This window comes from Mauremys reevesii, linkage group 15 (genome assembly GCF_016161935.1).
Source record: "Mauremys reevesii isolate NIE-2019 linkage group 15, ASM1616193v1, whole genome shotgun sequence".
Taxonomy (NCBI): Eukaryota; Metazoa; Chordata; order Testudines; family Geoemydidae; genus Mauremys; species Mauremys reevesii.
In genome coordinates, this window is record NC_052637.1 from 2,036,806 (window position 1) to 2,058,947 (window position 22,142).

At 51.4% G+C, this 22,142-nt stretch overlaps 1 protein-coding gene and 1 pseudogene across 1 annotated transcript; both read left to right on the top strand.

Moving 5' to 3' along the window:
- The first annotated feature begins 1,209 nt into the window (after positions 1 to 1,209).
- Positions 1,210 to 4,609, top strand: LOC120382870 (zinc finger protein 708-like). Its single transcript, XM_039500306.1, has 3 exons — positions 1,210 to 1,257; positions 1,882 to 1,995; positions 2,312 to 4,609. Exons 1-3 carry the CDS (start codon positions 1,224 to 1,226, stop codon positions 4,294 to 4,296), a joined length of 2,133 nt encoding a protein of 710 aa, XP_039356240.1. The 5' UTR covers positions 1,210 to 1,223; the 3' UTR covers positions 4,297 to 4,609.
- Positions 4,610 to 16,300: 11,691 nt separating this feature from the next.
- Positions 16,301 to 19,748, top strand: LOC120382878 (annotated as a pseudogene).
- The last annotated feature ends 2,394 nt before the right edge of the window (positions 19,749 to 22,142 follow it).

A 22,142-nucleotide genomic window follows, 5' to 3' on the forward strand; every position in this document is an offset into this window, starting at 1 on the left:
GGAAGATGTGGGGGGGGGCACTGCGAGGGAAGGGGTGTGTGGGGAGGCGGGAGGGAGACAGCCCCCCCCCGCTCCCAGTGTGTGTTATTGTCAGACACCCCCAGGCTGGCGGGGTCTGTGTCTCATGAGTTTTGGGGTCTGCTCGGGGCCCTGGTCTGATTTCTGGGCAGGATTCACATCTCAGCCCCTCCGGAGTCGCTGCTGCTTTGGGCAGGCAGGGAGTGTGGATGGGCCACTGGGCTCAGCCTCTGCCTGCCTGTCCCTGGGGGCTGCTGCAGGAGTCCAGGGCAGCTCGTTCTTCAGGTGATGCCACCAGAGGGCTCCGGCTGTTCCTCAGGGAGAGGAGTTTACAGGGCAGTGCGGGGAAATCCCCCAAAGTGGCCCCTTTAGTTCTGCTCTTTTTCTAGCATTTGGCTCAGAGATACTGTTACTGGGAGGGTCTGAAGAGCCTGAGGGGAATCGGGGGGGTGACATGGACTGAAGCCCCTTCTGTAACCTCCCCCATCACCCCGACAGGCTCAGGAATCACGTCCATGTTTCTGTCCAGATAGGCCCGTCTTCCAGGATGCAGGGAAGGGAAATGTCTGTGATGGAGCCAGCTGGGGTAGGGGATTTTGAGGGAGCTCCTGGAGGGACGGGGGCAGGAAGGAGACAGGGTGTGATAAACCTACTGATTTTCTGAGTGGGCCCATTGGTGATGGGGGAAGGGAGACAGGACATTCCCCCATTTCTCAAACAGGATACAACCCCCTTGCACTGGGCTGGGAACATTTTCAAGGCTCCCAGTGCTGGAGTGAGACCCCACTGGCCAAGGGCTGCTGTGAAATATGCAGGGACGCTGTTGGGATTCCTGTCCCTGTCCCCGGCTCAGAGCTCTGCTTCCGTATCAGCTTGTGTCTGGCAGGTGTGTGGGAAATGAGAAGACCCTGCCCTGCTCTGTGTGCTGGGGGGACAAGGAGCTCTCACCTTCTTTCACCCCCTGAAGCCTCCTGGCTACTCTGAGCAGGGTGGGGTGGGATTCTGCTACGTTGGCCCTCCCAGAGCTTCCATTTCTTTATCCTTCCTCCCACGTGACTATTGGGATTGTCGCTGGAGCAGCAGGTAATGACTGGGGCCTTTTGTTGTTTCAGATGCCGGTGACCTTCGAGGAGGTGGCTGTGTATTTCACCCAAGGGCAGGGGGCTCTGCTGGACCCCGCTCAGAGAGCCCTCTACAGGGACGTCATGCAGGAGAACTACGAGACGGTGACCTCGCTGGGTAAGGGATTCCCGTCCCCTCGGTTATTAGACGCCATGGGGTGTGCATGTCTGAATCTGGTCATGTTCTTCCCATGTCAGTTAAATCAGAGGTAAGTGAGTTCCATAATGCACAGCTGCCATGTGAGACAGACTTCCATCTCCGTGCCCCCTCCAGTGGGACATGGGTGTCAACACCCAAGGGACAAGCTAAACCATCCCCACCCCTCCAGCTTTCAAAGGGGCATTAATCCAGCATTGTCCTGTCTGTGTTGTTTCTCAGCTACACACACAATCCCTGTTCACCTCCCTCGTTGGGACTAGCTCCAGCCCTGGGGAGGGCTCTGGGCTCTGCAGGTTTAGAAAGAGACAGGGGTTTAAGTCCAGAGCCGTGTGTGAGACACCAAGGGCCCCAGAGCGCAGAGATCGTGGGAACGCCTAGTGAGGGTGTAGTAATAATTCAATTCACCTCCCCAAACAACGTCCTCTGCGCAAGGGGGCTCAGTGACCATTTCCCATCCTCTTGGATTCCACGTTCCTCCAGCAGAGCACAGGGACAGGTTCCGCTCACGGAATGTCCTTTCTGACAAATACTCCACCAATGCTCCATGCACCCTGATCTGGTCCGATTTCACCCTCTGTGCAGGATTCCCCCTTCCCAAACCTGACCTGATTGTCCGGCTGGAACGAGGAGAAGAGCCTTGGTTGCCCGATCTCTGGACCTGCAATGACAGAAGGCTTCCGAGATGCATCCATACAGGTGAGGACTGACACAGAAACCATCTAGGGAATGAAGGAGAAAGTTGAGAATTCCCAAATATGGTGTGAGTAAGAACCCTCAGTTCTTTCCCATCTCAGCCAGGACAGGGCTGCAGTTATCAGATCTAGCTCACGCCATTCCACGCAGCCTCTTACCTGCAGGAGTTTTCTTCCCAGCTTTCCTGCCCTGTGAGTGTTTGGGTGGGATATGGAGGCAAAGTCCAACTGCTCAGTCTTTGTGTTGGGTTTTCCCTCGGTGCTATTCCTCTTTCTCCCCAGCACAATGACTCCTATCTGGATTGTGTCTCTCCCAGCAGGAGCTGAGCGAGGGAGTGAGAATGAGGAGGAGAATCATCATGAGGAAGTTCCTCGGGAAGTGGAACCACAGGGGACCTTTCTGGGAAGAGCTGAAGGCAATTTTTCCCAGTGCTTGGAGCAGGGAGAATCCTGGGGAAATTGGCACAGGTCAGAGAGGCTTCTGGGAAACCACCCAGGGAAGAAAGTGGATGAATCTATTAATGGTGGGGGAGGAGAGGAGGATCCCAGAGCGCAGCAGACAAATCCCAAGGAAGAGACACCCTGGCACTACCTTCAGTGTGGGAAAGGATTCATTGTGAGATCACAGCTTGTGACACATCAGACAATCCATACTGGAGAGAAACCCCTTCAATGCTTGGACCGTGGGGAAAGCTTCAATAAGCTCTCAGATCTTAATAACCACGGGAGAGGCCACAGTGGAGAAAAACCCTCTCAATCCCTCGAGTGCGGGAAATGTTCCATTTCGAAGACACAAATAATTAGACATCAGTTAAGCCACAATGCGGAGAGACCCCACAAGTGCTTGGAGTGTGGGAAAAAATTCAAAGTGAGGTCAAACCTTATTAACCATCAGGCAATCCACAGAGGAGAGAGACCCCACAAGTGCTTGGAGTGTGGGAAAAGTTTCATACGAAGGGCAGACCTTGTTCAACATCAGGCAATCCACACAGGAGAGAGACCCCACAAGTGCTTGGCCTGTGGGAAAAGTTTCATACGAAGGTCACACCTAGTTCGTCATCAGGCATTACACAGAGGAGCAAGACCCCAGAAGTGCTTGGAATTAGGGAAATGTTTCATACAAAGATCAAACCTTGTTCAACATCAGGTACTCCACACAGGAGGGAGACTCCACAAGTGCTTGGAGTGTGGGAAAAGTTTCATACGAAGGTCAGACCTTGTTCAACATCAGGCAATCCACACAGAAGGGAGGCCCCACAAGTCCTTGGACTGTGGGAAAAGTTTCATAAGAAAGACAAACCTTGTTGAACATCAGGCAATCCACAGAGGAGAGAAACCCCACAAGTGCTTGGACTGTGGGAAAAGTTTCATAAGAAGGTCACACCTTGTTCAACATCAGGCAATCCACACAGGAGAGAAACCCCATAAGTGCTTGGAGTGTGGGAAAAGTTTCAAAGTGAGGTCAAACCTTATTAACCATCAGGCAATCCACAGAGGAGAGAGAACCCACAAGTGCTTGGAGTGTGGGAAAAGTTTCATACGAAGGGCAGACCTTGTTCAACATCAGGCAATCCACACAGGAGAGAGACCCCACAAGTGCTTGGACTGTGGGAAAAGTTTCATACGAATGTCACACCTAGTTCGTCATCAGGCATTACACAGAGGAGCAAGACCCCAGAAGTGCTTGGACTTAGGGAAATGTTTCATACAAAGATCAAACCTTGTTCACCATCAGGCAATCCACACAGAAGGGAGGCCCCACAAGTCCTTGGACTGTGGGAAAAGTTTCATAAGAAAGACAAACCTTGTTGAACATGAGGCAATCGACAGAGGAGAGAAACCCCACAAGTGCTTGGACTGTGGGAAAAGTTTCATAAGAAGGTCACACCTTGTTCAACATCAGGCAATCCACACAGGAGAGAAATCGCATAAGTGTTTGGAGTGTGGGAAAAGTTTCAAAGTGAGGTCAAACCTTATTAACCATCAGGCAATCCACAAAGGAGAGAGACCCCACAAGTGCTTGGACTGTGGGAAAAGTTTCATACGAAGGTCAGTCCTTGTTCAACATCAGGCAGTCCACACAGGAGAGAGACCCCACAAGTGCTTGGACTGTGGGAAAAGTTTCATAAGAAAGTCACACCTAGTTCGTCATCAGGCATTACACACAGGAGGGAGACCCCACAAGTGCTTGGAGTGTGGGAAAAGTTACATACAAAGGTCACAGCTTGTTCAACATCAGACAATCCACACAGGAGAGACTCCAGAGGTGCTTGGACTGCGGGAAAAGTTTCATATAGGGGTCTGACCTCATTAAACATGGAAAGATCCACACAGGATTTAAACTTCTGTGACACATGGCAAGAAAAGATTAAGCAACTTGTATGTAATACACTCAGATTCAACTTTTAGAGAGAGATTTTAAAAGTGTGTCCACCTTAGTAAGCTAGAGTTTGACATGTAAATGTGTATTTTGAAAGACTTGGAAGAAGAGGGCAAGTCATGGCTGAGTAACTAATTGCCTTCTATGAGGAGATAAGTGGCTCTGTGGATGAGGGAAAAGCAGTGGATGTGTTATTCCTTGACTTTTGAGCTGTATAAGTAGGGGCATTGCCAGGAGATTGAGGGACGTGATCATTCCCCTCTATTCAACATTGGTGAGGCCTCCTCTGGAGTATTGTGTCCAGTTTTGGGCCCCACACTGCAAGAGGGATGTGGAAAAATTGGCAAGATTCTGGCGGAGGGCACCAAAAATGATTAGGGGTTGGAGCACATGACTCATGAGGAGAGGCTGAGAGAACGGGGATTGTTTAGTCTACAGAAGTGAAGAAAGACGGGCGATTTGGTAGCTGCTTTCAAGTACCTGAAAGGGTTCCAAAGAGGATGGATCTAGACTGTGCTCATTAGTACCAGATGACAGAACAAGGAGTAATGGTCTCAAATTGGGTGAGGAAAGTTTTGGTTGGGTATTAGAAAAATCTTTTTCACTAGGATGGTGGTGAAGCACTGGAATGGGTTACGTAGAGAGGTGGTGGAATCTCGTCCCTTAGAGGTTTTTAAGGTCAGGCTTGACAAAGCCCTGGCTGGGATGATAGTTGGTGAATGGTCCTACTTTGAGCAGGGGGTTGGAGTAGATACCTCCTGAGGTCCCTTCCAGCCCTGATATTCTATGATTCTAAGAGGGGTAACTGTAGTAGTCTATGTTTAGCTATCCAAAGGGTTCCTGTGTTCTGTTAAATCAGGGATCAATAATTAAGAGATTATACCCGTCAGCCATGCCACCTGCCTAGTTCTAGCTCAGTGTCATTGAATTCGCTGGGGGTAGGGTCTGAGAGATGGAGGGAATGTTTATAGCTGAAATCACCAAAATGTGTTTGGAAGGTTAACATCAATGGGATCTGTTCCGCTCTCCTGTTCGGACATTTTCTGCGGGGATCCCGGAGACGGAAAGGAGCAGGTGTTACCATCTTGGCTACCAATCCCCACCGTGACTCTCTACACTAGCAGTTCTCAAACTGTGGGGCAGAGCCTCCCAATGGAGGCACAGGAATGTGTCAAGGGAGGCGTGATCAGTTTGGGTTGTTTGTTTTTTAAAGAGCACTGGCTGTCGTCCCCAGGTGGCTGGGACTCATGAAGAAGGAACAGGCCCATCTGGGAGGTGGGGCTAAATGCTCAGGCTCTCAAACCCAGGTGGAGCAGCAGCTCAGAAGTAGGGGTGTCAATGGGGTGATAAGTCTGCTGTGAACAGCCATATTGAGGAATATCACTTTTCATGTGGCCACCCTCACTTCTGTGCTGCTCTTGGAGGGCTTCAGAGTTGTGACCTTCACCAGCAATTGCTCTGCCATTAGAGCTGGGTGGCGATATATGTGCTTGTGAGGGTGTGGGCGTAATGACCAAAGACACAAAGAATCTGGGGTGGTGGGTGGCTGATGAAACGCATTTGAGAACCACTGGTCTACACTATTATGGTCACCACATTTACAAAATGATAAATCTTCTCCAATGTCTTGTGAGGTATCATAGGGAAAGTTATCGCCTGCTCAATATTATTGTCCCATTAAAATGTGTCTATCAGCACTGTCCATGGAGCTCGGAGAGTTTGCTGTATGTTTGTTACATGCTCTAAAGCTGGAAAAGGCCTGCAGAGGAGCTCCCCAGAGACAGTGGCACTTGCACACCAGCTAGGTGCTAAGTGGCCAGTAATTGCTCAGCTGGCCCTTCAGCAGCTGTGGAGCCGGGAACAAGAGAGTTATAGTATCAGAGGGGTAGCCGTGTTAGTCTGGTTCTGTAGAAGCAGCAAAGAATCCTGTGGCACCTTATAGACTAACAGATGTTTTGCAGCATGAGCTTTCGTGGGTGAATACCCACTTCTTCGGATGCAAGCAGTGAGTTATAGTTATAGTTATAGTTCAACAGAGCGACGGCTGGACACTTAATTAGGCCACAGACTCATTGTGACCTCCCCCCTGGCTGGGGGTGAACCTCAAAGAGGAGAGTGGTACAAAAGCACTAGGGAGAATTGCCTCCATTTTTACCACTCCTCCCATCTTTACAGAAGGCAAGAATCTGCCTTGAAAGGCAACAGGGGCCGTGGAGTGGGGAGGATGGACCAAGGCTGGAAGGAATCCAGCCTGGGTACTCAGAACTGTGAACTGCCTGCAACAGCGGGTGGGGTGGGAAATCCTGTTTACTTCACATTTTCCTTAGTTTAGTAAAATTTAGGATTTAAAATGCATGTTTTAATTTTCTAGTTTTAACCGGTTCTGACCTTTGACATCCTTCTCCCTTGTAATCCCTGAAAACCCCCTTGCTCCAGTTACTAACGTGGTTTTAGTGTTTTGTCTGGACCTGTGTGTTTTCATTGAAGTGTTTGGGGGATGTGACTGGAGAGAACAAGGCTGTGGCCTCATCCGTCCCCTTTGTGAGGGTGACCCACTAATGACTGAGTTTGTCCATCCCAGTGACCAGACTGATCAGTCCAATATGCACATTCCTGGGGCGCAAGACTGGGAGTAGAAAACTGGCTGATGTTGCTGTGTCGTTTGGTAAGTTCCTGAGTGTCTGGCTAGTCGCACTCAGTACAGTGCAGGCAGGAGGACCCACATGGCACCGTTGGGCTTTCATCATCCCGATCCTGAAAGGAAACCTGAGCAGGGCAAAACAGGAGGAACCAGCCGACATCCTCAACTGCTTCGACTTTGGCTAACTCCTGAACTCCCCCAGGGATGTGCGACTTGAGGTTCTGCCACCAGCCTTCCCCACACGTGTCTGTTTCCTTTCCAATGGTCAGGGGTGAAAGTGACTTAAAGGATTTAGCGATATGCTGGAGTCCTGAGTAGAGGGAGGGGCCTCAACCGGAATTGGTGGGATCTTTAAATCCCTGGGCCCTTTACATTGAGATTTCAAGAGCCCGGGACTCTGGTTGCGGTAGCAGTGGCTGGGAGCCCCAGGCTCTTTAAATCATGGCGGCAGCTGCGGCTCCGGCATTGATGTAAATGGCCCAGGAGCGTTTCATACAAAGGTCGCAGTAGCAGCAGCCAGAGCCCCTGCCCCTTTAAATCGCTGCCAGAGCCCCGGGATAGCAGCAGCAGCTGGGAGCCCTAGGATTTGGGCGGTGATTTAAAGGGTCCAGGGCTCCATAAAACACGAGGCTGAACCTAAAAAATGGAGAACCTGGAGTATGAAAGGAGGTTCTGCAGTGAATAAGAACATGGGAGAGGAAAAGTGGGTACCTGAGAAACTTTAAAGAGAAGAGATCATTAACCTGTGTCAGTCTATGGCCCACCGAGGAATAGAAAATACTCTCTTTTAAGGTAAAACCAGTTTGGAATACGGGCTAAGGTGCAAGAGGACGTAGAAAATTTGGTTAAAAGCAGCATAAGATGGGCAGCAGAGTGGAATAGACCACTGAATGTGGGACCTTTATGGCACCAAAGACTTGCAGGGCCATGGAGTAAAATACAGGTTGATTATATTAAGACCCAAAGAGGGAATCAGTATTTATTAGTGATAATAGATTCTTTTTCTGGCTGGGTGGAGGCAATTTCCACCAGGAATCATTCTGCAGAGACCACCGCCAAGAAGTTGTGGAAAGTTCTGTTTGGTAGATACTGGGCTCCAAAAGTAATTGGTTCAGAGGATGGAGCACATTTTATAGGAAAAGTAATTCTAAAAATGTTAAAAGCTTTAGGAGTAAAGCAACAACTGCCTATCCCCCACCATCCTCAATTGTCAGGGACAGTAGAAAGGATGGATCAGACTATCAAGCAAGCCCTTTGCAAAGTGGTGCACATGGCTGGCAAAGGTTGGGACAATAAATTACCGATGGTGTTGGCAGCCATCCAGAGCAATGATGGATTGGATACTGACTACCAGCCGTATCACATTCTCTTTGGAAGGTCTATGAGCTTGTGGAACCCTTTAGTGTGGAACCCTTTATTATATGGAGGAGGAGGAGGAGGAGGAGTCTCTGTTGTCCTGGGCCTTCATCAGCAACTGCAAGGAGCCAGTTTTGGGCAGGAAGCCAGGATCCAAGGGGTGCCATTTTCTCCAGTTCTTACACAGTTTTAAAGCCGTCCCGCTGGTGTTATTTCCTTTCTTGCTGATTCTTCATTTTTTCCAGGGACATGACAAAACTGTTTTTTTATAAACCGTTCTTTTTGATCAATTCACCCTTCAGTTCTCACTTTGGTTGCCAAAATGCAAATCATGCACTCGTGTCGAAACACACTCCAGCCACACTTTGTCGCAAGACCTATAACATGTTACATGGATAGATGGGTTCTATAGGTACATATCCCAACATTGCCTGCGTCTCCCAAGGGGGCTCAGTGACCCTGTTCCCAACCTCTGGAATTGAATTATCCCTCAGCTGGCTGGCTGAGGGCTCTGGCTCTACCCAGGGCCCCCCTCATCTCCTCCTGGGAGTTCAGTGGTGAGCGAAGTCCCTCCCTGCCTGTGGTGGGGGCTCTATGAGACCAGCCAGAGCAAGGAGCAAAAGTTTGTAGCATGTGATTGAGGAGGGCCGGGGGAGTGAGGCCCGGCAGGGGGGTTGAGCAAGGCTGGGAACAGGCTCTGGAGGCTGGGAAGAGGGGGGTGGAGCCGAGCTTGGTAGAGCCGGGCATGGGACTTTGTGGAGTGGAGGAGGAACCTGGCTGGGGTGGGGCGAGGTGGGCTGGGAAAGGAAAAGAGCAAGGGGGGCAGTGTCTTTGTCTGACAAGTGAGCTAGCAGTCATAGACGCTGACTCCATGGATGCTCTAGGGCTGGAGCACCCACGGGGAAAAATTGGAGGGTGCTCTGTACCCACCAGCAGCCAAGCTCCCTGCCCCAGCTCACTTCGCCTCTGCCTCCTCCCCTGAGCATGTGGCGTCTCCGCTTCTCCTCTCTGCGCTTGCCGCCACAAAACAGGTGTTTCGTGGTGTAAAAGCTCCGGGAGGGAGGGGGGAGTGGGAATGTGACATGCTCAGGGGAGGAGGCAGGGAAGAGGTGGGGCCAGGACAGGGATTTGGGGAAGGGGTTGGGATGGAGGCAGGTTAAGGAGGGGTCGAGCACCCACCGGCGCCAGCAGAAGTCCGCACCTATGCTAGCAGGGAATGTGCTGAGGCTTCCTGGGGAGGAGGCTGGTGCCCCCGGAGGGAGCAGCTGTTCCATTCTGCATCTGCACCTCTCCCACCTGTGCCCGGTGCTCTGCGGGCAACTCCCTGCAATCTCCTTTTCACGCTGCCTCCCTCTGCTCTGAAGTTGAAGCCCAGATGCCGAGGATCCCCTTTGGCCGTTTCCCTCCCCTCCCTTCCCCAGCAGGGATCAGCAGCAGACGTGGGCTGGGAGGAGGGAGAGGTACACACATAACCTGGCTGGGGAGGAGGGACAGTTTCAGGAATATAAAAGAAGGGGGCATTTGCTTTTCCTGCTTACGGGTGGGGAGGGGATAGCTCAGTAGAGCGTTGGCCTGCTAAACCCCAGGTTGTGAGTTCAATCCTTGAGGGGGTCATTTCGGTATTTGGGGCCAAAATTTGTCCGGGGATTAGTCCTGCTTGAGCAGGGGGTTTGGCTAGATACCTCCTGAGGTCCCTTCCAACCCTGATATTCTGTGATTAACAATATGTCTGTGTCAACAGGAAACTGACACTAAAACAAAAGTGGGGGAATGTACCCATGGGCACAACTTTTCCAGGTGCCAGGGGGTGCTCAGTGCCCCTGGCCCAACCCCAACTCCACCACTGCCCCACCCACCCCTGCTGAACATCTGCCCTCTCCCTGCCCCATTGGACTCCTTCCCCAAATCCCCAGCCCCACCTCTTCCCCAAGCGCACCACATTCCCCCTCTTCCCCCTCCCACCCAGCGCTTGCCGCCGTGTAACAGCTGTTTTGCGGCAGCAAGCGCTGGGAGCTGGGGGGAGAAGCAGAGCCACAGGACGCTCAGGGGAGCAGGCAGAGGCGGAGCAGAGGTGGAAGTGAGCTGGGGTCAGAGGGTGGGCCGGGGAGCTGCCAGTGGGTGCAACTCACCCACCAATTTTTCCCCATGAGTGCCCCAGCCCCAGAGCACCCCCGGAGTCAGCGCCTATGGATGTACCTGGAGCAGAAAAGCAGCAATCAGGGCTGCAGAATGCAAGGGAGGGAGCGACCTCTTACCTGGGGAAGAAGGTAAATTCAAGCTTAACAAGGCTGGAGTAGCTGAACACTTTTATTTAGGGGAAAGGGACGTTTATTTTTTTCTTGAGGATCCAAGTATCTGCAGCTCTGTCTCTCTCGCTGGAAGCAGTTTGAACAAGGGAGAGTTCTAAACAGTGTAGAGTCGAGTGCAAGGTGACCAGACATCCCGATTTTATCAGCACTGTCCCAATATTGACATGTTTGTCCCGCGTCCCGACTGAACATCAGTCAGGACACAAACTGTCCCCACATTTTGTCCTCGTGCCCTCCCGGCCCCACCCTGACACCACCCCTTCCCTCCCCCATTGGATCCCTCCCCAAATTCCCGCTCTGGCCGTGCCTCTTCCCCAAGGATGCCGTATTCCTCCTCCTCCTCACCGCTTTTAATTAAAAGCTTTCTTTTTAAGAACCTTATTGATTTTTCTTTGTTTTAAGATCCAGGAAATTGGGTCTGGACTCACCAGGGATTGGTGAGGGGGTGGGGAAGATGTGGGGATGGTTAATTTCTCCTCGTGTTAAGATCCAAGGAGTTTGGATCTGTGTTCCCCAGGGAGAGGATTGGGGGGAATGAAAAGTGTACCAAAACACTCTCTTTTTGGTTGGTGGCAGCGCTATCAGATCTAAGCTAGGATTTAAACTTAGAAGGGTACATGCAGGTCCCCACTTTTGGACGCTAAAGTTCAAAGTGGGGAATCATACCTTGACAGTGGAGCTGAAAGTATTTTGCCGACAAAGAGAATTTACACACGCCGGCTGTTAGCGACAAGGCTGTATGGACACAGCCTCGTCGCTAAAACTCGGCGTGGTGTAGACAAGCCCTGTGTGAATCAGGGCAGAAAAAAAGGCTGGTGCCTGAAGAGAATTCCCATTCTTACTACACTGCGCACCCCAAGCACTGCTGGGCTGTTCAGGCCTAGAGGGAAATGTTTCATTCTAGGGAGGATGAAAGGCCATTTGGGAGGTGATGGCCCAGAGCCCTGTCAGGCAAGGGCCCGGTAGGGGCTGGACTCAGCAATTGGTATCAGCTATTTTGGGTCCTGACATGACAGCCACCATGTGAAACGCTTCCCTGTGGCCTTTTGACATGCACACCGAGGTATGTCACTGCCAAGTCCCTCTCCTAGGAGGGGAGGGGAGGGGGAAGGCTGCAGGGTGATCTCCCACCTCCATGCAGCCAGGGGCCAATGCTTCCCACTGCCATGCTGGAGCCCCCACGTGTATGTACTGACCAGGGCCCAGGGGGCCGTCCACAAAGTGTGCAGCTATGTGGGGCACCAGGAGGTTTGGGGCACCAAAGCCCCTGCCCTGGCTTTGCCCCACCCGTCTCTTCCTGCCTGTGCTCCACCCCAGCCCCGCCCCTGAGGACTCTGCAGCAGGGCCTGGCCTACACTCACCCGTGGCAAGAAGTACAGAGACCTGGCCCCACCCGTGCCCCTGGTGAGTGCTGGGGGGTGGTTCCTCCCTGTCTCCCAAGCCAACCCCCCTGTGGAGGCCTGGGGCTTCCCCCGACCATGGAGGTCTGCCTCTCCCGCCCCCCAGGGGAGTTGTGTAGGAGCCCAGGATAGCTAGGGACGGCCCTGGTATTGACTAATAAAATAGACAAAATTTTAAAATATTGTATGCAGAATTTTTATTTTTTTGGTGTTGAAAGCCCTCGGTAATATGGCAGGCTGGACAGTTGTGGGGTGGGGGCTGTGAGGGGGTGCTGGGCAGTGTGGGGAGTCTGAGGGTGGGAGGCCACTGGGCATGGGGGTTGCTGGGCATAAAGGGGGTGGGGGGACCTGGGCAGGACAGAGGTGTGGCAGGCACACGGGCAGCGCAGGGCTGAGGTTGGGGGCGCAGGTGGCAGGGAAATGCAGGGGTTAAGGTGAAGGTGGCACTGTGGAGAGGTTGGGGTGAAGGTGGCAAAATGTAGGGGTTAGGGGCACAGTGTAGGAGTTAGGGTGAAGAAGGGGGAAGGATTAGTGGCAAAGGGGGTGCAGGATGGGGAGCCTGCAGGGGCTAAGGGAAAGGGCCCTGAGGTCAGCCCTGCCCCCTGGTGGATAGGAGGGTGGGTTTCTGCTGTCACCCTTCCCCTCATCCATCATTTTCCTTCCCCTCCCCCTTACTTCCTCTCTTTCTCCTTTTGCTTCTCTCTCCCAGGAGTCTGGCTCAGCCAGCCCAGCCAGCTCCAGCGTTTGCACCAGTGCTGGTAGGGTGACCAGATGTCCCAATTGAATAGGGACAGTCCCGCTATTTGGGGCTTTGTCTCATATAGGTGCCTGTTAGCCCCCATCCCCTCCTGGATTTTCACACTTGCTGTCTGGTCACCCAGTGCTGGTATCATGCGCCCAGAGATGCTGCATGGAGCCGGCTTGATCGCTAGGACCCAGGAGCAGCCGGGAGGCGGCTCCGGGCAGCGAGCGCTGGGCTCAGCCCCGGCCGCAGGAAGTGACTCGCAGCCGCTGCGGTGACTCTGGCTCCCAGGCTCCTGGCGAGATCCTCGAGCCCCGGGGGCGGCTGGTGCTGGGAGCCCGGAGCCCTGGCTGCAGCCGGGAGAGGGGAATCTCCAGCAGGGCCCTTCCCGCTGCTCCCCCCCAGGAGCCTCTCCCAGGGCAGAGCCCCCAGCCCGGCCCGGCCCCTGCCCCGGGGGTCCCGCTCGGAGGGAAGGTGAGAGAGACCCGCCCCCCCCCCGGCACCCCCGGGCTGCAGGGGGCGGAGGCTAAAGAGGTGCCGGGGGTGAGGGCAGGCGGGGGAGCGGGGTGGGGGCAGGAGGCGGGTGCAGGGACTGCAGGGGGCAGGCTGGGATGGGGCAGGGCGCACTGAAGGGAAGATGGGGCGATGCGGGGATCAGGGGATTGTGGGGCTGAGGGGAGCGAGGCTGGAATGGGGGAAGATGTGGGGGGGCACTGCGAGGGAAGGGGTGTGTGGGGAGGCGGGAGGGGGACAGCCCCCCCACCCTGCTCCCAGTGTGTGTTATTGTCAGACACCCCCGTGCTGGCGGGGTCTGTGTCTCATGAGTTTTGGGGTCTGCCCGGGGCCCTGGTCTGATTTCTGGGCAGGATTCACATCTCAGCCCCACCGGAGTCACTGCTGCTTTGGGCAGGCAGGGAGTGTGGATGGGCCACTGGGCTCAGCCTCTGCCTGCCTGTCCCTGGGGGCTGCTGCAGGAGTCCAGGGCAGCTCGTTCTTCAGGTGATGCCACCAGAGGGCTCCGGCTGTTCCTCAGGGAGAGGAGTTTACAGGGCAGTTCGGGGAAATCCCCCAATGTGGCCCCTTCAGTTCTGCTCTTTTTCTAGCATTTGGCTCAGAGATGCTGTTACTGGGAGGGTCTGAAGAGCCTGAGGGGAATCGGGGGGTGACATGGACTGAAGCCCCTTCTGTGACCTCCCCCATCACCCCGACAGGCTGAGGAGTCACGTCCATGTTTCAGTCCAGATGGGCCCGTCTTCCAGGACGCAGGGAAGGGAAATGTCTGTGATGGAGCCAGCTTGGGTAGGCGATTTTCAGGGAGCTCCTGGGGGGACGGGGGCAGGAAGGAGATCGGCTTCGGTACCCAATGACTGGAAGTTAGCTAATGTAACGCCAATATTTAAAAAGGGCTCTAGGGGTGATCCCGGCAATTACAGACCGGTGAGTCTAACGTCGGTACCGGGCAAATTAGTTGAAACAATAGTAAAGAATAAAATTGTCAGACACATAGATAAACATAAACTCTTGAGCAATAAGTCAACATGGTTTCTGTAAAGGGAAATCGTGTCTTACTAATCTATTAGAATTCTTTGAAGGGGTCAACAAACATGTGGACAAGGGAGATCCGGTGGACATAGTGTACTTGGATTTCCAGAAAGCCTTTGACAAGGTCCCTCACCAAAGGCTCTTAAGTAAATTAAGCTGTCATGGGATAAAAGGGAAGGTCCTTTCATGGATTGAGAACTGGTTAAAGGACAGGGAACAAAGGGTAGAAATTAATGGTAAATTCTCAGAATGGAGAGGTGTAACTAGTGGTGTTCCCCAAGGGTCAGTCCTCGGACCAATCCTATTCAATTTATTCATAAATGATCTGGAGAAAGGGGTAAACAGTGAGGTGGCCAAGTTTGCAGATGATACTAAACTTCTCAAGATAGTTAAGACCAAAGCAGATTGTGAAGAACTTCACAAAGATCTCACAAAACTAAGTGATTGGGCAACAAAATGGCAAATGAAATTTAATGTGGATAAATGTAAAGTAATGCACATTGGAAAAAATAACCCCAACTATACATACAACATGATGGGGGCTAACTTAGCTACAACGAGTCAGGAAAAAGATCTTGGCGTCATCGTGGATAGTGCTCTGAAGATGTCCACGCAGTGTGCAGAGGCAGTCAAAAAAGCAAATAGGATGTTAGGAATCATTAAAAAGGGGATAGAGAATAAGACTGAGAATATATTATTGCCCTTATATAAATCCATGGTACGCCCACATCTCAAATACTGTGTACAGATGTGGTCTCCTCACCTCAAAAATATATTCTAGCACTAGAAAAGGTTCAGAAAAGGGCAACTAAAACGATTAGGGGTTTAGAGAGGGTCCCATACGAGGAAAGATTAAAGAGGCTAGGACTCTTCAGCTTGGAAAAGAGAAGACTAAGGGGGGACATGATAGAGGTATATAAAATCATGAGTGATGTTGAGAAAGTGGATAAGGAAAAGTTATTTACTTATTCCCATAATACAAGAACTAGGGGTCACCAAATGAAATTAATAGGCAGCAGGTTTAAAACAAATAAAAGGAAGTTCTTCTTCACGCAGCGCACAGTCAACTTGTGGAACTCCTTACCTGAGGAGGTTGTGAAGGCTAGGACTATAACAATGTTTAAAAGGGGACTGGATAAATTCATGGTGGCTAAGTCCATAAATGGCTATTAGCTAGAATGGGTAAGAATGGTGTCCCTAGCCTCTGTTCGTCAGAGGATGGAGATGGATGGCAGGAGAGAGATCACTTGATCATTGCCTGTTAGATTCACTCCCTCTGGGGCACCTGGCATTGGCCACTGTCGGTAGACAGATACTGGGCTAGATGGACCTTTGGTCTGACCCGGTACGGCCTCTCTTATGTTCTTATGGGTGTGAGAAACCTCCTGATTTTCTGAGTGGGCCCATTGGTGATGGGGTAGCGGAGACGGGACATTTCCACTTTTCTCAAACAGGATACAACCCCCTTGCACAGGGCTGGGAACATTTTCCAGGTTCCCAGTGCTGGAGTGAGACCCCACTAGCCCGAGGCTGCTGTGAAATACTCAGGGAAGCTGTTTGGATTCCTGTCCCTGTCCCTGGCTCAGAGCTCTACTTCCGTATCATCCTGTGGCTGGCAGGTGTGTGGGAAATGAGAAGACCCTGCCCTGCTCCGTGTGCTGGGGGGGACAAGGAGCTCTCACCTTCTCCCACCCCATGAAGCCTCCTGGCTGCTCTGAGCAGGGTGGGGTGGGATTCTGCAACTCTGGCCCTCCCAGAGCTTCCATTTCTTTATCCTTCTTCCCATGTGACTACTGGGATTGTGACTGGAGCAGCAGGTAATGACCGGGGTATTTTGGTGTTTCAGATGCCGGTGACCTTCGAGGAGGTGGCTGTGTATTTCACCCAGGCACAGGGGGCTCTGCTGGACCCCGCTCAGAGAGCCCTCTACAGGGACGTCATGCAGGAGAACTACGAGACAGTGACCTCACTGGGTAAGGGATTCCTGTCCCCTCAGATACTAGAAGCCGTAGGGTCTGTGTGTCTATATGTGGTCATGTTCTTCCCATGTCAGTTAGATCAGAGGTGAGCGGGTTCCATAATACACAGCTGCCATGTGAGAGAGACTTGCATCTCCGTGCCCCCTCCAGTGGGACATGGGTGTCAACACCCAAGGGACAAGCTAAACCATCCCCACCCCTCCAGCTTTCCAAGGGGCATAAATCCAGCATTGTCCTGTCTGTGTTGTTTCTTGGCTGCACACACAATCCCTGTTCACCTCCCTCGTTGGGACTAGTTCCAGCCCTGGGGAGGGCTCTGGGCTCTGCAGGTTTAGAAAGAGGCAGGGGTTTAAGTCCAGAGCCGTGTGTGAGTCACCAAGGCCCCCAGAGCGCACAGATCGTGGGAACACCTAGTGAGGGTGTAGTAATAATTCAGTTTACCTCCCCAGACAACTTCCTCTGCACAAGGGGGCTCAGTGACCATTTTCCCATCCTCTTGGATTGCACGTTCCTCCAGCAGAGCACAGGGACAGGTTCCGCTCACGGAATGTCCTTTCTGACAAATACTCCACCAATACTCCAGACACCCTGATCTGGTCTGATTTCACCCTCTGCGCAGGATTTCCCATTCCCAAACCTGAGCTCATCGCCCAGCTAGAACGCGGGGAAGAGCCTTGGTTGCCCGATCTCCGGCCCTGCAAGGAAAGAAGGCTTCCGAAATGCACCCATACAGGTGAGGACTGACACAGAAACCATCTAGGGAATGAAGGAAAAAGTTGAGAATCCCCAAATATGGTGCGAGTAAGAACCCTCAGTTCTTCCTCATCTCAGCCAGGACAGGGCTGCAGTCATCAGATCTAGCTCATGCCATTCCACCCAGCCTCTTATCTGCAGGAGTTTGCTTCCCAGCTTTCCTTCCCTGTGAATGTTTGGGTGGGATGTGGAGACAGAGTCCAATTGCTCAGTCTTTGTGTTGGGTTTTCCCTCTGTGCTATTCCTCTTTCTCCCCAGCACAATGACTCCTGTCTGGATTGTGTCTCTCCCAGCAGGTGCTCAGCGAGGGAGTGAGAATGAGGAGGGTAATCATCATGAGGAAGGTCCCGGGGAAGTGGAACCGGAGGGGACCTTTGTGGGAAGAGCTGAAGGGAATTTTTCCCAGTGCTTCGAACCCGAAGAAGCCTGTGGAAATTGGCACAGGTCAGAGAGGCTTCTGGGAAACCACCCCGGGAAGAACGTGGATGAATCTATTAACAGTGGGGGAGGAGAGGTGGATGCCAAGGAAGAAACACCCGGGCACTACCTTCAGTGTTTGAAAGGGTTCATTGTGAGATCACAGCTTGTGACACATCAGACAATCCTTACTGAAGAGAAACCCCTTCAGTGCTTGGACCGTGGGGAAAGCTTCAATAAGCTCTCAGATCTTAATAACCACGGGAGAGGCCACAGTGGAGAAAAACCCTCTCAATCCCTCAAGTGCGGGAAATGTTGCATTTCGAAGACACAAATAATTAGACATCAGTCAAGCCACAGTGTGGAGAGACCCCACAAGTGCTTGGAGTGTGGGAAAAGTTTCAAAGAGAGAGCAAACCTTATTAAACATCAGGCAATCCACACAGGAGAGAGACCCCACAAATGCTTGGAGTGTGGCAAAAGTTTCCTACGAAGGTCAGACCTTGTTCAACATCAGGCAATACACACAGGAGAGAGACCCCACAAGTGCTTGGATTGTGGGAAAAGTTTCATACGAAGATCACACCTAGTTTCTCATCAGGCATTACACACAGGAGAGAGACCCCACAAGTGCTTGGACTGTGGGAAAAGTTTCATAAGAAGGTCACACCTAGTTCGTCATCAGGCATTACACACAGGAGAGAGACCCTACAAGTGCTTGGACTGTGGGAAAAGTTTCTTAGAAAGGTCCAACCTTGTTAAACATCAGGCAATCCACACAAGAGAGAGACCCCACAAGTGCTCGGACTGTGGGAAAAGTTTCTTACAAAGGTCCAACCTTGTTAAACATCAGGCAATCCACACAAGAGAGAGACCCCACAAGTGCTCGGACTGTGGGAAAAGTTTCTTACAAAGATCACACCTTGTTAAACATCAGGCAATCCACACAGGAGAGAGACCCCACAAGTGCTTGGACTGTGGGAAAAGATTCTTGCAAAGGTCCAGCCTTGTTAAGCATCAGGCAATGCACACAGGAGAGAGACCCCACAAGTGCTTGGACTGTGGGAAAAGTTTCATAAGAAGGTCACACCTAGTTCGTCATCAGGCATTACACACAGGAGAGAGACCCTACAAGTGCTTGGACTGTGGGAAAAGTTTCTTAGAAAGGTCCAACCTTGTTAAACATCAGGCAATCCACACAAGAGAGAGACCCCACAAGTGCTCGGACTGTGGGAAAAGTTTCTTACAAAGATCACATCTTGTTAAACATCAGGCAATCCACACAGGAGAGAGACCCCACAAGTGCTTGGACTGTGGGAAAAGATTCTTGCGAAGGTACAACCTTGCTAAGCATCAGGCAATGCACACAGGAGAGAGACCCCACAAGTGCTTGGACTGTGGGAAAAGTTTCTTAAAAAGGTCAAACTTTGTTTATCATCAGGCAATCCACACAGGAGAGAGACCCCACAAGTGCTTGGAGTGTGGGAAAAGTTTCATACGAAGGTCACGCCTTGTTAAACATCAGGCAATCCACACAGGAGAGAGACCTCACAAGTGCTTGGACTGTGGGAAAAGTTTCTTACAAAGGTCAAGCTTTGTTTATCATCAGGCAATCCACACAGGAGAGAGACCCTACAAGTGCTTGGATTGTGGGAAAAGTTTCATACGAATGTCAGATTTTGTTTATCATCAGGCAATCCACACAGGAGAGAGACCACACAAGTGCTTGGAGTGTGGGAAAAGTTTCCTAAGAAGGTCAGAGCTTGTTAAACATCAGGCAATCCACACAGGAGAGAGACCCCACAAGTGCTTGGAGTGTGGGAAAAGTTTCATACGAAGGTCAACCTTTGTTTATCATCAGGCAATCCACACAGGAGAGAGACCCCACAAGTGCTTGGACTGTGGGAAAAGTTTCATATAGGGGTCTGACCTTATTAAACGTGGAAAGATCCACACAGGATTTCAGCTTCTGTGACACATGGCAAGAAAAGATTACGCAACTTGCATGTAATTCACTGAGATTCAACTTTTAGAGAGAGATTTTAAGTGTGTCCACCTTAGTAAGCTAGAGTTTAACATGTAAATATGTTTTTTGAAAGACTTGAAAGAAGAGGGCAAGTCATGGCTGAGTAACTAATTGCCTTCTATGAGGAGATAAGTGGCTCTGTGGATGAGGGAAAAGCAGTGGATGTGTTATTCCTTGACTTTTGAGCTGTAAGTAGGGGCATTGCCAGGAGATTGAGGGACATGATCATTCCCCTCTATTCGACATTGGTGAGGCCTGCTCTGGAGTATTGTGTCCAGTTTTGGGCCCTACACTACAAGACGGATGTGGAAAAATTGGAAAGAGTCCAGCAGAGGGCAGCAAAAATGATTAGGGGTTGGAGCACATGACTCATGAGGAGAGGCTGAGAGAACGGGGATTGTTTAGTCTACAAAAGTGAAGAAAGACGGGGCATTTGGTAGCTGCTTTCAGCTACCTGAAAGGGTTCCAAAGAGGATGGATCTAGACTGTGCTCATTAGTACCAGATGAGAGAACAAGGAGTAATGATCTCAAATTGGGTGAGGAAAGTTTAGGCTGGGTATTAGAAAAAAATCTTTTTCACTAGGAGGGTGGTGAAGCACTGGAATGGGTTACGTAGAGAGGTGGTGGAATCTCCTTCCTTAGAGGTTTTTAAGGTCAGGCTTGACAAAGCCCTGGCTGGGATGATGTAGTTGGGGTTGGTCATGCTTTGAGCAGGGGGTTTGAGTAGATACCTCCTGAGGTCCCTTCCAACCCTGATATTCTATGGTTCTAAGAGGGATAACTGTAGTAGTCTATGTTTAGCTATCCAAAGAGTTCCTGTATTCTGTTAAATAAGGGATCAATAATTCAGAGATTATACCCGTCAGCCGTGCCACCTGCCTAGTTCTAGCTCAGTGTCATTGCATTCGCTCAGGGTAGGGGCTGAAGCATGGAGGGAATTTTTATAGCTGAAATCACCAAAATATGTTTTGCGAGGTTAGTGTTAACTGGATCTGTTCCGCTCTCCTGCTTGGACATTTTCTGTGGGGATCCCGGAGATGGAAAGGAGCAGCTGTTACCATCTTGGCTACCAATCGCCACGGTGACTCTCTACACTAGCAATTCTCAAACTGTGGCCAGAGCCTCCCAATGGAGGGACAGGAATGTGTCAAGGGAGGGGCGTGATCAGTGTGGGTTGTTTGTTTTTTAAAGAGCACTGGCTGTCGGCCCCAGGTGGTTGGGGCTCATGAAGAAGGAACAGGCCCATCTGGGAGGTGGGGATAAATGCTCAGGCTCTCAAACCCAGGTGGAGCAGCAGCTCAGAAGTAGGTGTCAATGGGGTGATAAGTCTGCTTATTGAGGAACATCACTTTTCACGTGGCCACCCTCACTTCCGTGCTGCTGTTGGAGGACTCCAGAGCTTGACCTTCACCAGCAATTGCTCTGCCATTACAGCTGGGCGGCGATATATGTGCTTGTGAGGGTGCGGGCGTAATGACCAAAGACACACAGAATCTGGGGCGGTGAGTGGCTGATGAAACACATTTGAGAACCACTAGTCTACTCTATTATGGTCACCACATTTACAAAGTGATAAATCTTCTCCAAAGTATGTCTTGTGAGGTATCATAGGGAAAGTTATCGCCTGCTCAATATTATTGTTCCATTAAAATGTGTCTCTCTCCGCACTGTCCATGGAGTTCGGAGAGTTTGCTGTATGTTTGTTACATGCTGTAAAGCTGGAAAACGCCCACAGACGAGCTCCCCAGAGACAGTGGCACCTGCACACCAGCTAAGTGCTAAGTGGCCAGTAATTGCTCAGCCGGCCCTTCACCAGCTGTGGAGCTGGGAACAAGAGAGTTATAGTTCACCAGAACGATGGCTGGACGCTCAGTTAGGCCACAGACTGATTGTCGCCTCCCCTCTGGCTGGGGGGTGAACCTCAAAGAGGAGAGTGGTACAAAAGCACAAGGGAGAATTGCCTCCATTTTTACCTCTCCTCCCATCTTTACAGAAAGCAAGAATCCGCCTTGAAAGGCAACAGGGGCCTTGCAGTGGGGAGGACCGACCAAGGCTGGAAGGAATCCAGCCTGGGTACTCAGAACTGTGAACTGCCTGCAACAGCGGGTGGGGTGGGAAATCCTGTTTGCTTCACATTTTCCTTAGTTTAGTAAAATTTAGGATTTAAAATGCATGTTTTAATTTTCTAGTTTTAACCGGTTCTGACCTTTGACATCTTTCTCCCTTGTAATCCCTGAAAACCCCCTTGCTCCAGTTATTAAAGTGGTTTTAGTGTTTTGTCTGGACCTGTGTGTTTTCATTGGAGTGTTTGGGGGATGTGACTAGAGAGAACAAGGCTGTGGCCTAGTCCGGCCCCTCTGTGAGGGTGACCCACTAATGACTGAGTTTGTCCATCCCAGTGACCAGACTGAGCAGTTCAACATGCACATTCTTGGGGCGCAAGGCTGGGAGTAGAAAACTGGCTGATGTTGCTGTGTCGTTTGGCAAGTTCCCGAGTGTCCGGCTAGTCGCACTCAGTACAGTGCAGCCAGGAGGACCCACATGGCACCGTTGGGCTTTCATCATCCTGATTCTGAGAGGAAACCTGAGCAGGGCAAAACAGGAG

What these genes read in the sequence shown, in the direction of transcription:
- LOC120382870 (XM_039500306.1), top strand. Translation starts at nt 1,224, where the DNA reads ATGCAGGAGAACTACGAGACGGTGACCTCGCTGG. An exon ending in CGAGACGGTGACCTCGCTGG is followed by an intron (nt 1,258 to 1,881) that starts GTAAGGGATTCC and finishes CCCTCTGTGCAG; the next exon opens with GATTCCCCCTTCCCAAACCT. An exon ending in TCCGAGATGCATCCATACAG is followed by an intron (nt 1,996 to 2,311) that starts GTGAGGACTGAC and finishes CTCTCCCAGCAG; the next exon opens with GAGCTGAGCGAGGGAGTGAG.